The 14138-nt window shown below is 36.8% G+C and overlaps 1 protein-coding gene across 3 annotated transcripts in view; it reads left to right on the top strand.

Annotated features, from left to right (window-relative positions):
- Positions 1-13800, top strand: part of LOC107671347 (gamma-aminobutyric acid receptor subunit rho-3-like) — a 20022-nt gene extending 6222 nt beyond the window's left edge. The window contains exons 1-9 of one of the 3 annotated variants that reach the window (XM_016464240.1): positions 1106-1522; positions 3790-3902; positions 6185-6252; positions 9493-9716; positions 9794-9876; positions 11268-11405; positions 11524-11676; positions 12507-12700; positions 13355-13800. In XM_016464240.1, coding sequence (XP_016319726.1) covers positions 1383-1522; positions 3790-3902; positions 6185-6252; positions 9493-9716; positions 9794-9876; positions 11268-11405; positions 11524-11676; positions 12507-12700; positions 13355-13654 — 1413 coding nt within the window. In that variant the 5' untranslated portion in view covers positions 1106-1382 and the 3' untranslated portion in view covers positions 13655-13800. Of the gene's footprint in view, positions 1-1105; positions 1523-3789; positions 3903-6184; positions 6253-6694; positions 6803-9084; positions 9153-9492; positions 9717-9793; positions 9877-11267; positions 11406-11523; positions 11677-12506; positions 12701-13354 lie in introns of those variants that run through there. The other 2 variants (XM_016464241.1, XM_016464243.1) reach the window with 2 other exon arrangements.
- Positions 13801-14138: the final 338 nt, after the last annotated feature.

Raw genomic sequence — 14138 nt, 5'->3', positions numbered from 1 at the left:
AATTTTCTCCATATTTGCATAATTAAAAATAACATTTAAATAAAAAAAAAATATATATATAAATATTTTATATAATATAAAAGAAAAATATTTTATTTTATTATATAAAATAAAATAAAATAAAATAAACACCCTGATTTGCTTCTTTTCTTTTTTCTTTTTTTGCTGGGCGCCATAAGGCAAAGGGCAAAGGTTAATCATCTTTTTTTATTACAGGAAGTGATCTCTCTTTTTTTTTTCTTTGATATATGGCCAAGTTCCTCTTGTGATAAGGTTAGCAACCCAGTCAAACTCAATGCAGATACACTATTTGTGATGATGTAGCTTGTCTCTGCCGCTGATCAGGCCGTAATCCACCAGATTAGGCAATGCACTGGGATTACTGGACACAGGGATGCCGCAAATGGTTTCTGAAAATTTTTTTTCCTCTTTGTATCTGTCCATCCTATGATCTTGCTCTCTTTCCCCTCCACCCTCTCTCTACGCTTTTGTAATGTAATTGATTGCATTAATGTGATTTGATTGGTTAGTCCCTGAGCTTTTTATAATAATAACTAATGATGGAATCTGCCTGAAACTGGAGCAGATCATCAGGTGATGCCAGAGCGGCATTCTGCAAAACACAGATGCAATGGTTTTAACCAGCACCACTACCTTCAAATGTTCATTTCCTGTAATATCTACTCTCAGATGCCTAAATCTGATGATCTATCTGGACTACATCTGTGATACCAATGATATTTTCTTGAAAGAAGGTGAACAAGAGGACAAGGACAGGATTACATCTCCATATGTCAATGCAACATGTCTCACTGATGTTTAGGTTCATCTTATTGTCTCTTATTTGTTCGCTTTGTATGTTTTTCACCTCAGCATCAGCGAATGAAGTGTATAAACATGAGTGGACAGGTATGACAAGTTTATCTTCAACAGTAATGGCATAAAGCTATAACTCCTGGCATGTGGAAATCCCGATTAGAGATGGTCCCATCCCACTGTGTAGGTTAAAGGAATATCCACCAGCTACAGATAAGAGGATTTGAGAGGAATTAATGTCATTCTTTTATTACTGTAAGGATAAATTCATAGTGACCGACAACAGCGACCAGACACACGCTGACACACACAATCAGCTGAAGTATGCGGTAATGGACGCTGAATATATGCTGTAATACGATCAAACAAACTAGATTTCAGATTTACGATTGTACTGGGAGACCTGCGAACATCAGCAAATGTCGTAACGTTTCCCAGCGCCCACTCAGCCGAGGTTTGCTTGGGATGGCCAGGACCCAGGAACCATCCCGTCTTGGCTCTCTAGAAGAATTCTGGACTCCAGCTACAGACGAAGAGAAACAGGTCTTCCGTCATCATATCTGGTCATGAAGCTGGTCCTGCTGACTCTCAGGCTGCTGTGCCTTGCTTGTCTCTGGCCCGTCACCTTGCTCAACAACCCCTATCCTAACCGGAAGAAAAACAAGGATGTTTACTTGGCTGAGCATGGCAAAAACAGATTCAGAGGGTGAGTAATGAATTACTTTTGAATTACTGTTCAAAACTTTGGGGTAAGTAAGATTAAAAAAAAAAAAAGTAATTAATAAAATGATTGGAAAAAGTGACAGCAAAAGCATTTATGATTAATGTTACGAATAGATTTCTATTTCTAATAAATGTTGTTCTTATGAACTTTCTATTCATCAAAGAAATAACAAAAACAAAAATATTAGGCAGCACAACTGATTTCAACATTGATAATAATAAGAAATGTTTATTGAGCAGCAATGTAATGACATCACAGAAATAAATTAAAATTTGAATTATATATATTTTTTTGTGATTTTTTTGAGAATTGTAATACTCTTTCACAATATTACTGAATTTTTGATTAAATAAATGCAGCCTTCATGGTGAGCATAAGAGAATTAAAATATATATATATATAAAAAGACTTTTGAATGGTAGTGTACATTGTTAGGTTGTTTGATAAATTAAATTTTACTGTTTCATCTTCAGCAAATTGTTAGTTGTAATACATCTAAAATTACTTTGTTTGAACTTTTAGACATGTAATAGGGTTTAAATATTTGATCAGTTTTGCATAAAGATGTTGCTCTGTCGTTTGCCAGCATGCTTCAGTGTGTGAACAGATGGGGAGTAATTAGGAAAGCGTAAATAGGGGGTTTAATTAGACTGGAGGACACCAGAACCAGTTTTGAAGGGTTTCTGTGTTGTTTAGCATGAGGCTTGACTGAAAAATAGTGTTTAATTCGGGAATTTCTGATGAACCACTTAGGTGTGCTATATTGGATATTACAAGGTAGATAAATTGCCTATATTGTTAGAATCTGTATTATTTTAGTAACATTGTTAATATTTAGATTTTTTAATTTTTTTTAGTATTCACTTTAATTTTAGCTAAAGTTTTGGTCATTTTTATTGTTTTTTTTATATGTCTGTAGTTTTACTTAATTTGTATTTATTAATTTATAGTTCATTTAGGTTTAGTTATTTTACTAGTAATTAATCTAAATGATTATGAGAAATATTGCCTTTGCAACTAGTTGAAATAAAATATGCTTTCATTTTTATTTTATTTTTGTATATTATTTATATAGTGTATTACACTTCATATGGTATTATAGTTTATTTAGTTTCAAGTAATGCAAATGTGAATTATTGAATTATCTTTGTAATATCTGTCTACATGAGGAATGAAGTGAGGCTTAAATCCATTGTTGGTGGTTGTATATTACCACAGAGTAATGAGTTACACACAACCTCAGGAGTGAGAATATTTTTTCATTCTGTAATTAAAACCATCCTGGTGCTATCATCTGATTTTTGCTTTCATAGTGGAGGATGGAGAGCAGCCAAACTACTGTTTGGCATTAAAGTCACTCCTGCAGTTTCCTAAAAAGCCTTTTTTACGGTGTCAGCCAGGTTTTCCAGGTAATTTTTGTTAATGTGTCACTGCATTGAATATTTATAAAAGCTTTATCATGGTGAACTCTGTTTTTAGAAAGAAATTAATAAGGTAAAAACACATCTATTGAACTATATGCATTTAGTTTTTTAATGTAATTTAGTCATTTTTATTTAAATTTTTCAGATAATCACAGCAGTGTACAGCAGCATACATTGTGTCATTAGTTCTCTGCTGTGTTTTTGTTTGCATGATTGCGTAATGAGTCCATCACACAGTCTTTAGTGGTTGTGTGGTTCTGTATTCAGTTTGAGGTTTAATTTTGTAATTGCACTTCAGTGTGCAATTAACTTTGCCGTGTATTGAGCACAGCATGATTGACAGTATATTTGGGGTTTCAATTAAAGCATGCAGACGGAAAAGCTATGTTAGGTGAAACATTGTATGTCTACGACTGACCTTCACTAGTTACTGCCATGTTTTTGGCATATTTCATATCTTATCTCTCAGGACTCAGAGAACGGCTTGCTCAGGAGGCTTCTGGAACTGCTCCAAACCATAGCTCATTTTCACAATCTGGCACACACAACCGATGTTGTACGACAAGCTGTTTTTATAAATCATTCCTCTAATGGCTGAGTAATTATTTTCATATTACAGATGCTGGAGCACTGAGGCAGATGTTTAGGGTAGCGTTCTGACATGGAAACAGGTCGGCAAATGATTAAAACACGTTTTAGTTCTCTGTAATGCAAGGGTCCGACCCTGGACAACATTCCCGCTATTCCCTCCTGTTGAAAAATCACAGAAGTGCAATAACGGCCTGTATGTGTTTTTCTCCTGACCTTTTTTCCCTTATTTTTCAGACGGATTGACTACAAATTAAAGAGAAAGGACAGCACTAAGTCCCTCCTGATCAAAACTGAGCAGCTGCTAAGAATCGAAGACCACGACTTTGCCATGAGGCCTGGATTCGGAGGTCAGGACTCACTGTTTATTTGCTCCAATGATCAATTTTCATCTGGATCCTGAAAATCACACTTAGAGTGTTCTTTTTAATAAACCTGATTAGAAATGGACTGTACCATTTCACTGTGTCAGGGGGCAGAGCTAGGTGGATGTTGCCATCTCTCTGCTCGGGGGGTGGAAAGCAGCCAGAGGTGACTTTGACAGGGCGAGTGTGGTCCTAAATTCAAACGTGACCCAGATTGTGCCAAACACAAATTAGATAATGGGTGTTGACACAGATGTGCTTTGGTGGACAATAATCTGGATTACATCCCAGACCTGGTAAAACAGATGGAAAAGTGCAAGATGCCACTCATAGACCATTTTCACACATATTTGAATACTTAAAGGGATAGTTCAGCCAAAAATGAAAATTACCATATGATTTACTAATCCTCAAGCCATCCTAGGTGTATATGACCTTCTTCTTTCAGCCAAATACAATTAGAGTTCCAAACCTTCCAAGCTTTAATGGCAGTGAATGGGGGTCGAGATTTTGAAGCTCAAACAAATGCATCCAGCCATCATAAAAAGTGCTCCACACGGCTCCGGTGGGTTAATAAAATCCTTCTGAAGTGAAGCAATGCGTTTGCGTAAGAAAAATATCCATATTGAAAACTTTAAAACCCGTAATCTCTAGCTTCCGCTTACTGTCGTACGCGCACTCACGAGAGAGTGATGTTCTGGGCAAATGACGTAGGTGTAGCGTAAGCTACAGTGAGAAGTGATGAATGCGGAAGCGCAGACGAGAGAGCAAAACACCGGTCACGAATTAGAAGAACAAAATGAAGATTTATAAAAAAAAATTTCGGAGGACCTCGATATAAGCCAAGAGGAGACTGGTTTTCCTTTGCTGTAAACAAAACTTGGTTCTCAAGAGATTAGCATAGTCTCACCGTAGCTTATGCTACGCCTACATCATCCGCTGGAATTGCCACTCTCTTGTGAACGTGTGTACGACAGTTAGTGGAAGTTAGATACTACAGTTAATAAAGTTTTAAAAACTGATATTTTTCTTGCACAAATGCATCGCTTCACTTCAGAAGGCCTTTATTAACCCCCGGAGCTGTGTGGAGTACTTTTTATGATGGATGGATGCACTTTATTTTGCTTAAAAATCTGCCATTTTTTTTGCGCAAAAATATGCCATTAAAGCTTGAAAAAGCCAGGACATTTTTAATACATCTCTGATTGTATTTGTCTGAAAGAAGAAAATCATATAAACCTACAGTAGGATGGCTTGAGTGTATTTCATTTGTGAATTTGAACCATCCCTTTAAGACACACTTACAATATGTAAATGCCATTGTAGTATTAGTATATCAATTATCATAGCAAGTGCCTCTTTTAAAACCAAGATATTATAAACAGACTTTTTAAACAAAATATTTAACAGCATATTGTATCAAATGAAGTTTATTCAGTTGACTGAAGTTTATTTATAAAACAGTAGATATAATGGGAAAGTATAAGAACAATCACCTTGGTTTGTTGTTCTGCTATTGTAAAGTTATTGTTTGAGGTTTTAATTAAATACTGATATGGAATTTATGAATATTTTGCTTTGTAACTGTTTAAAAGTGTACTTAAGTGTGTTGAGAAACTTGAGTCGCTCTCTTTAAGTACACTTGAGTGGCCTTTCATATTATTTGCAACTACAATCTTCGATTTTTTTTTTTAAATATAAGATTTGAAGTTTAATACAACTCACAAACCTCTTTTTCAAAAGGGCCTCCGAAGTTAAATCCTCAGTCAGGTCTTATCCAACCCCTAAATAGTATTTAACAACAGATTGAACTTTAAACATTTATAAATGCATGCAAGCACATAAATGACAAATATCAATGGCAAATTTCACCATACATGGTTCACTGTGAGTGGTGGCATAGATGTGAGCATAAATCATTGTGTCACTTCCTTTCAACCAGCAGTGCTCTAATCTGCCAGTGCTTTAACTGTAAAAGAAGAAGCAGGAGGAGGAAGGGATAGATAAGATTTAGATACGGCTGTAGTTTATTGGTGATTGAGCTTTCTTTTACATGATTGAAGAAGATTGACACGTGGAACCAGGCTTTGAATGCTGTCCATTCAGTGGACCACTGTTAATTAATGATGGGACAAATAGGATTAGAGTAACATTTTGAGCTCCATATGCTCTCTCTGTAGGCGCAACGGAGGCAGTTTCTCTCTAAGTTGATATCAAAGGCATTGCTGTTGTCCTGCTTGCATATGAATGTGTCTTCTGTTCTGTAGGATCTGCCATCCCTGTGGGCATTGATGTGCAGGTGGAGAGTATAGACAGCATCTCTGAAGTAAACATGGTAAAAGTCCACATTCTCTTTTTATATAAATATAGCATGATGGTTCTGGTTCTTTAACAGTTCCATTAATGATTCTTAGTATATATTGAATAAATACTTGGAACTAAGACATTATGAGATTATTTCAATAATCTGAATACAAACCAGTTCTCAGCACAAAATTCAATAAAATGTTGGTCTTCTAAAAGCAGGCCTTTGGCTTCCTACAAAGTAAATCTCAGCAATATAAAAGGTCTTCCTGGTATATGTCAAAACCATTTTTTTTGCACCAAAATGCCAGTAACTGCTCTTCACTGTTGCCCTTAATAAGTTGTCATGTTTATCTATAAGGTCAGTAAAATCTAAAGGTCCGCTATTCCCTCCTGTTGAAAAATCACAGAAGTGCAATAACGGCCTGTATGTGTTTTTCTCCTGACCTTTTTTCCCTTATTTTTCAGACGGATTGACTACAAATTAAAGAGAAAGGACAGCACTAAGTCCCTCCTGATCAAAACTGAGCAGCTGCTAAGAATCGAAGACCACGACTTTGCCATGAGGCCTGGATTCGGAGGTCAGGACTCACTGTTTATTTGCTCCAATGATCAATTTTCATCTGGATCCTGAAAATCACACTTAGAGTGTTCTTTTTAATAAACCTGATTAGAAATGGACTGTACCATTTCACTGTGTCAGGGGGCAGAGCTAGGTGGATGTTGCCATCTCTCTGCTCGGGGGGTGGAAAGCAGCCAGAGGTGACTTTGACAGGGCGAGTGTGGTCCTAAATTCAAACGTGACCCAGATTGTGCCAAACACAAATTAGATAATGGGTGTTGACACAGATGTGCTTTGGTGGACAATAATCTGGATTACATCCCAGACCTGGTAAAACAGATGGAAAAGTGCAAGATGCCACTCATAGACCATTTTCACACATATTTGAATACTTAAAGGGATAGTTCAGCCAAAAATGAAAATTACCATATGATTTACTAATCCTCAAGCCATCCTAGGTGTATATGACCTTCTTCTTTCAGCCAAATACAATTAGAGTTCCAAACCTTCCAAGCTTTAATGGCAGTGAATGGGGGTCGAGATTTTGAAGCTCAAACAAATGCATCCAGCCATCATAAAAAGTGCTCCACACGGCTCCGGTGGGTTAATAAAATCCTTCTGAAGTGAAGCAATGCGTTTGCGTAAGAAAAATATCCATATTGAAAACTTTAAAACCCGTAATCTCTAGCTTCCGCTTACTGTCGTACGCGCACTCACGAGAGAGTGATGTTCTGGGCAAATGACGTAGGTGTAGCGTAAGCTACAGTGAGAAGTGATGAATGCGGAAGCGCAGACGAGAGAGCAAAACACCGGTCACGAATTAGAAGAACAAAATGAAGATTTATAAAAAAAAATTTCGGAGGACCTCGATATAAGCCAAGAGGAGACTGGTTTTCCTTTGCTGTAAACAAAACTTGGTTCTCAAGAGATTAGCATAGTCTCACCGTAGCTTATGCTACGCCTACATCATCCGCTGGAATTGCCACTCTCTTGTGAACGTGTGTACGACAGTTAGTGGAAGTTAGATACTACAGTTAATAAAGTTTTAAAAACTGATATTTTTCTTGCACAAATGCATCGCTTCACTTCAGAAGGCCTTTATTAACCCCCGGAGCTGTGTGGAGTACTTTTTATGATGGATGGATGCACTTTATTTTGCTTAAAAATCTGCCATTTTTTTTGCGTAAAAATATGCCATTAAAGCTTGAAAAAGCCAGGACATTTTTAATACATCTCTGATTGTATTTGTCTGAAAGAAGAAAATCATATAAACCTACAGTAGGATGGCTTGAGTGTATTTCATTTGTGAATTTGAACCATCCCTTTAAGACACACTTACAATATGTAAATGCCATTGTAGTATTAGTATATCAATTATCATAGCAAGTGCCTCTTTTAAAACCAAGATATTATAAACAGACTTTTTAAACAAAATATTTAACAGCATATTGTATCAAATGAAGTTTATTCAGTTGACTGAAGTTTATTTATAAAACAGTAGATATAATGGGAAAGTATAAGAACAATCACCTTGGTTTGTTGTTCTGCTATTGTAAAGTTATTGTTTGAGGTTTTAATTAAATACTGATATGGAATTTATGAATATTTTGCTTTGTAACTGTTTAAAAGTGTACTTAAGTGTGTTGAGAAACTTGAGTCGCTCTCTTTAAGTACACTTGAGTGGCCTTTCATATTATTTGCAACTACAATCTTCGATTTTTTTTTTTAAATATAAGATTTGAAGTTTAATACAACTAACAAACCTCTTTTTCAAAAGGGCCTCCGAAGTTAAATCCTCAGTCAGGTCTTATCCAACCCCTAAATAGTATTTAACAACAGATTGAACTTTAAACATTTATAAATGCATGCAAGCACATAAATGACAAATATCAATGGCAAATTTCACCATACATGGTTCACTGTGAGTGGTGGCATAGATGTGAGCATAAATCATTGTGTCACTTCCTTTCAACCAGCAGTGCTCTAATCTGCCAGTGCTTTAACTGTAAAAGAAGAAGCAGGAGGAGGAAGGGATAGATAAGATTTAGATACGGCTGTAGTTTATTGGTGATTGAGCTTTCTTTTACATGATTGAAGAAGATTGACACGTGGAACCAGGCTTTGAATGCTGTCCATTCAGTGGACCACTGTTAATTAATGATGGGACAAATAGGATTAGAGTAACATTTTGAGCTCCATATGCTCTCTCTGTAGGCGCAACGGAGGCAGTTTCTCTCTAAGTTGATATCAAAGGCATTGCTGTTGTCCTGCTTGCATATGAATGTGTCTTCTGTTCTGTAGGATCTGCCATCCCTGTGGGCATTGATGTGCAGGTGGAGAGTATAGACAGCATCTCTGAAGTAAACATGGTAAAAGTCCACATTCTCTTTTTATATAAATATAGCATGATGGTTCTGGTTCTTTAACAGTTCCATTAATGATTCTTAGTATATATTGAATAAATACTTGGAACTAAGACATTATGAGATTATTTCAATAATCTGAATACAAACCAGTTCTCAGCACAAAATTCAATAAAATGTTGGTCTTCTAAAAGCAGGCCTTTGGCTTCCTACAAAGTAAATCTCAGCAATATAAAAGGTCTTCCTGGTATATGTCAAAACCATTTTTTTTGCACCAAAATGCCAGTAACTGCTCTTCACTGTTGCCCTTAATAAGTTGTCAGTAAAATCTAAAGGTCTCTTGCAGGACTTTACGATGACCCTATACCTGAGGCATTATTGGAAGGATGAACGGTTGGCATTTCCCTCCAGTAACAATCTGAGCTGCACATTTGACGGCCGGCTGGTAAAGAAGATCTGGAAGCCTGATGTCTTTTTCGTCCATTCCAAGCGCTCCTTCATCCATGATACCACCACGGAGAACGTAATGCTGAGGGTTTACCCAGACGGCAACAGCCTTTACAGCGTCAGGTAGATGTCTGCAACCTCTGATTATTTATTTCCTTCATATGTAATGTTTTAATAATGGAATATTCTCTTGATTGTAGGATTACAGTTACTTCTCTGTGCTCAATGGACTTCAGCAGATTCCCACTGGACTCCCAAATCTGTTCCCTGGAATTGGAGAGCTGTGCGTGTCCACCTAGAAACATCTTCAGTTCTAGTGTAATTTAAACTTGCAGCTTTTTGACACCATTTAGACAGTAAAATAATGGTAATGGAAAGGTGCTTACAATGGAAGTATATGAAGTAATGAAATAAATGTCAGAATATGCACTGTTTGTGAAAGTATAGCAGCATGTTACATACAGTACAGTGACGTGACATGTGGCCAAGTATGGTGACCCATACTCGGAATTAGTGCTCTGCATTTATCCCATCCAAAGTGCACACACAAACAAAGCGGTGAACACACACACCGTGAACACACACCCGGAGCAGTGGGCAGCCATTTATGCTGCGGCGCCCGGGGAGCAGTTGGGGGTTCGGTGCCTTGCTCAAGGGCACCTCAGTCTTGGTATTGAAGGTGGGAGAGAGCGCTGTACATTCACTCCCCCCACCCACAATCCCTGCCGGTACGAGACTCGAACCCGCAACCTTGGGTTACGAGTCCAACTCTCTAACCATTAGGCCACAACTTCCCACGACTAACATAGGCTACTGCTTTTTTTCAGTAGCCTATGTTAGCATGAGACAAGTGCTTCCTGACCTTTTCTGTGAAAAGTTTTTTTTTAATTCTGTCATGTGAAGCCTGTAAACCAAGCAACCTTTCACTTTTAATTCGATTTTTATCAAACAATTAGATGTTTATTTGCCTAGAAAAAGGTAGTTCCACTCCAAAAATGATGATTTATAACTTTACAAATTTACAAGATGTTACACATAATAGCAGTAAAGTCATTGTGAATTGCTATTTGCAACCTATTTCTTCACATAATGTGACATAAAACTGAGTGAAGCAGGATATTTATCAAGAAAAATGCAAACTGGAAATAAATTAAATCATTAAAAGTGGATGTTACTTAGTACTATTATTATATTTATAAATATATGGAATTAGCTTTTATTTAATTTTTGGTTTTCATTTTTTACATTTTAGTTTTAGTAATTTTATGTGCTTTTGCCATTTTTATTTTATTTACATTTTTTTTCAATAGTTTTAGTTCATGACAAGAACACTGTTACTTACTAGAGCAAATGCTAGTGTTTTAAAATTACATCTAAAAATAGCTTTATTTATCCAGGTTACTTTTAAACCCATGGAGTACATGGACCCATTTAATTTTATTGCATGTGCCTTGCTACAACTGCCTATTTTGAATCAGATGAGGACTGATTTGAAATGATTTTCTTCAGGAAACAACATTATGCCACAAATGCTGTTTGAATCCAGAACATTAATAAAATGGTGCCATAATAGCACACTTCAAGTTATCCATGTATATAAACACAACTTGAACAGGCACACTATCTTTTGCCTGTTTTCTTTATCTTTTGGCTTCTCTCCTGTATCCCATTAAGATGCATATGCTGAGAGCGACCTCATGCTGTACTGGAAAAATGGCAATGACTCTTTGAGGACAGATGAGATTGCTCTCTCTCAGTTCTTCATTGAAGAGTTTCACCCCTCACATGGTCTGGCACTGTACAGCAGCACGGGTATGGCACACTTTTCTCTCTCTCCTTCTGTGTATTCATGTTATGACAAATCTTATCTCTTTGTCCTGTCTGGTACCAGTAGGTAATTAATTCCTGACTTTACACGCGTTTCTGTCAGGCTGGTACAATAGGCTCTACATCAACTTCATCCTCAGAAGACACATATTCTTCTTTATGCTGCAAACATATTTTCCTACAATGCTGATGGTTGTGCTGTCCTGGGTGTCTTTTTGGATTGACAGGCGGGCAGTACCGGCCCGTGTCTCGCTTGGTGCGTAACACCTATCCACACACATGCAAAAACTGCTCAAAAATGGTTCTTCTATTGTATCTCTGTAAAAACCCCCTTTTGGAAGCTTTATTTTAATGTTGTTGGACTGCACCCCTGTGTGGTGTAGATTTAGGTTGCTTAGTTGTCTCGTTGCTTAACAAAGTCGTAACGATTTCCCAAGACGATAAGAAACAAGCCTGCATAAATGTGATTTAGCCAAGTAGGACATGGTCCTGGTTTAACATCAACAGAAAACACATTTGTCACTCTCATTTATAATCAAACTGTGTGTGAGTGCGACCATATTTTTCACACTAAAACAGTACTGACATGCATAATTTGCTGCTGTGTGAACATAGCCTATTTATGCGGCTTCACACTGTGTAGCTCCACCCATTATGAAATCTCACTGGTCCAAAATCCTGCAAAATGTGTTCTGATTAGCTGTGATTTTTAGTGATCATGTCACAGAAGTGTCACAATTTTTTTCTTTTATACTCGCTGGTAACCCTAGCCTGACATCTGATTGGTTGGGAAGAATCAACAAGTATGTTGATCTAGACAGCACTGCATTTTGTAACTTTGTAAATCAGTCTAAAATTGCGGTCACATTAGCGAAGTTTCCTTCCAACATTAATGATGTTTAAAAGCATAGCTCACACAGAAGTCACTTTCAAGCATCTTTCTGTTGGTCAACGTGGCCAAAAGAACCCATGGTGAACTCTGTGAGGAAATCTTTTGCCCTATCGAAAAATTCCCAGTTGTGTTGATTCTTATTGAAATGACTAGAGTATAGTCAGTGTGTCTCTCTGCATGTGTGTTCAATCCAGGCATCACTACAGTGTTGACTATGTCCACCATAATTACGGGAGTGTCAGCGTCCATGCCTCAGGTATCATATGTGAAAGCGGTGGACATCTATTTGTGGACCAGCTTCCTGTTTGTGTTTCTGTCCGTCATCGAGTACGCAGCCGTCAACTACTTCACTACTAAGGAGGAAATGAAGAAACTCGAGCAATTGAAGGTCAAAGTTCTCTTAAACATTCTTAATTCTTTCACTCTAAACTTGATACAAATTTTCAGTATTTTCAGTGTAATGATGCATTTTCTCTACATTCCAGGAAATTTTTATTTTGAAATGTCGCCCCCTCTTGATACAAATTTTCAGTATTTTCAGTGTAATGATGCATTTTCTCTACATTCCAGGAAATTGTTATTTTGAAATGTCGCCCCGTTGATCAAATATTGTAATAGATCAATCAATTCTTTAAAATGGACTTAAGACAGCATAAAAATGCTTTTTAAACCAGATCTATTTTTGTCCACGCTGTTAAGTTCTAAATAGACAAAAAAGATCCATATTTTTCATGTGCTATGTAATTATTAACCTATATGATAGCTGTCTGTAAACGGAACAAAATTCCAGTGATTATTCATGGGTAATCTTGATTTAAATAATTAATATATCTATTGTTGATCTCAAATCAAATATGGCCCTTGTGGACCTCAATAACATCAAATGTCAGTGGACCTTGATCATCAAACCTCTGCCATAGGCATTATTTTTTATTTTAGAGCAAGTTTTAGTGCACTATTTCTTTAATCTCCAATATGTTGTACTTTAAATAATCTTACCACATAAATTCCAGAAAAAGTGAATTGTGTTTGTCTCCTACAGCTCTCGGGATACGATGCATCTCAAGCCATGGCGTTCGATGGCTGTTTCCATGACAAGGACATAGAGCTCAGCACATTTCCGTTGTCTGACCTAAACACAGACCCATGCATGTCCTCCAGGAACTCCACAATGCCCGACCTCCCTCCCGTCCTGGGCACGCACCTCCGTCGGCGGCATTCTATCCGCCAAAGCGTCAACCATATCATAAACAACAGTTACAAGATCGACTCCTATTCCAGAATATTCTTTCCTTTGGCATACTTCCTCTTCAATATCATCTACTGGAGCATCTACCCCTAAGCGAGAGAGAATGTCATCCAGAAAACTGGCCTGCTCTGAGTTTATAAGACTCTCATAAACTTGATTGCTTGAATGTGATCACATTCAAACTCTCACACACACAGAAACTTTATCACAGACAAAAGGTATAATAAATTATTTATTATGTTAGAATCTCAGATTCCTAACTCTGCCTAAAATGTAAAAGTGTGAAATTATCATAAATTCATAAAACTACATAATTGTAACATGATAAATCATATGACTTTTTTGGCTACACAGAACCCTTATACTACTCAAAAATAATTTCAGACAAATGCTGTTTTACACAGTATACAGAAAGCAAATTAGATTACATGTAACAAATTTTTAGATACATTAGCATATTAATTACATTTTTCCTCTTTATGTAAGAACTACAAAACTGAGAGGGACTATAAAATGTGAAAAAAAATAAACAACTATATGGAAAACAGAACATATCTCAGTCTTTCTACAACACGTC

Source organism: Sinocyclocheilus anshuiensis, unplaced genomic scaffold (genome assembly GCF_001515605.1).
Source record: "Sinocyclocheilus anshuiensis isolate Anshui unplaced genomic scaffold, SAMN03320099.WGS_v1.1 scaffold1568, whole genome shotgun sequence".
In the NCBI taxonomy this organism is placed as follows: domain Eukaryota; kingdom Metazoa; phylum Chordata; class Actinopteri; order Cypriniformes; family Cyprinidae; genus Sinocyclocheilus; species Sinocyclocheilus anshuiensis.
The sequence above is the reverse complement of the archived record's forward strand: the minus strand, read 5'-3'. Positions and strand labels throughout refer to the sequence as shown.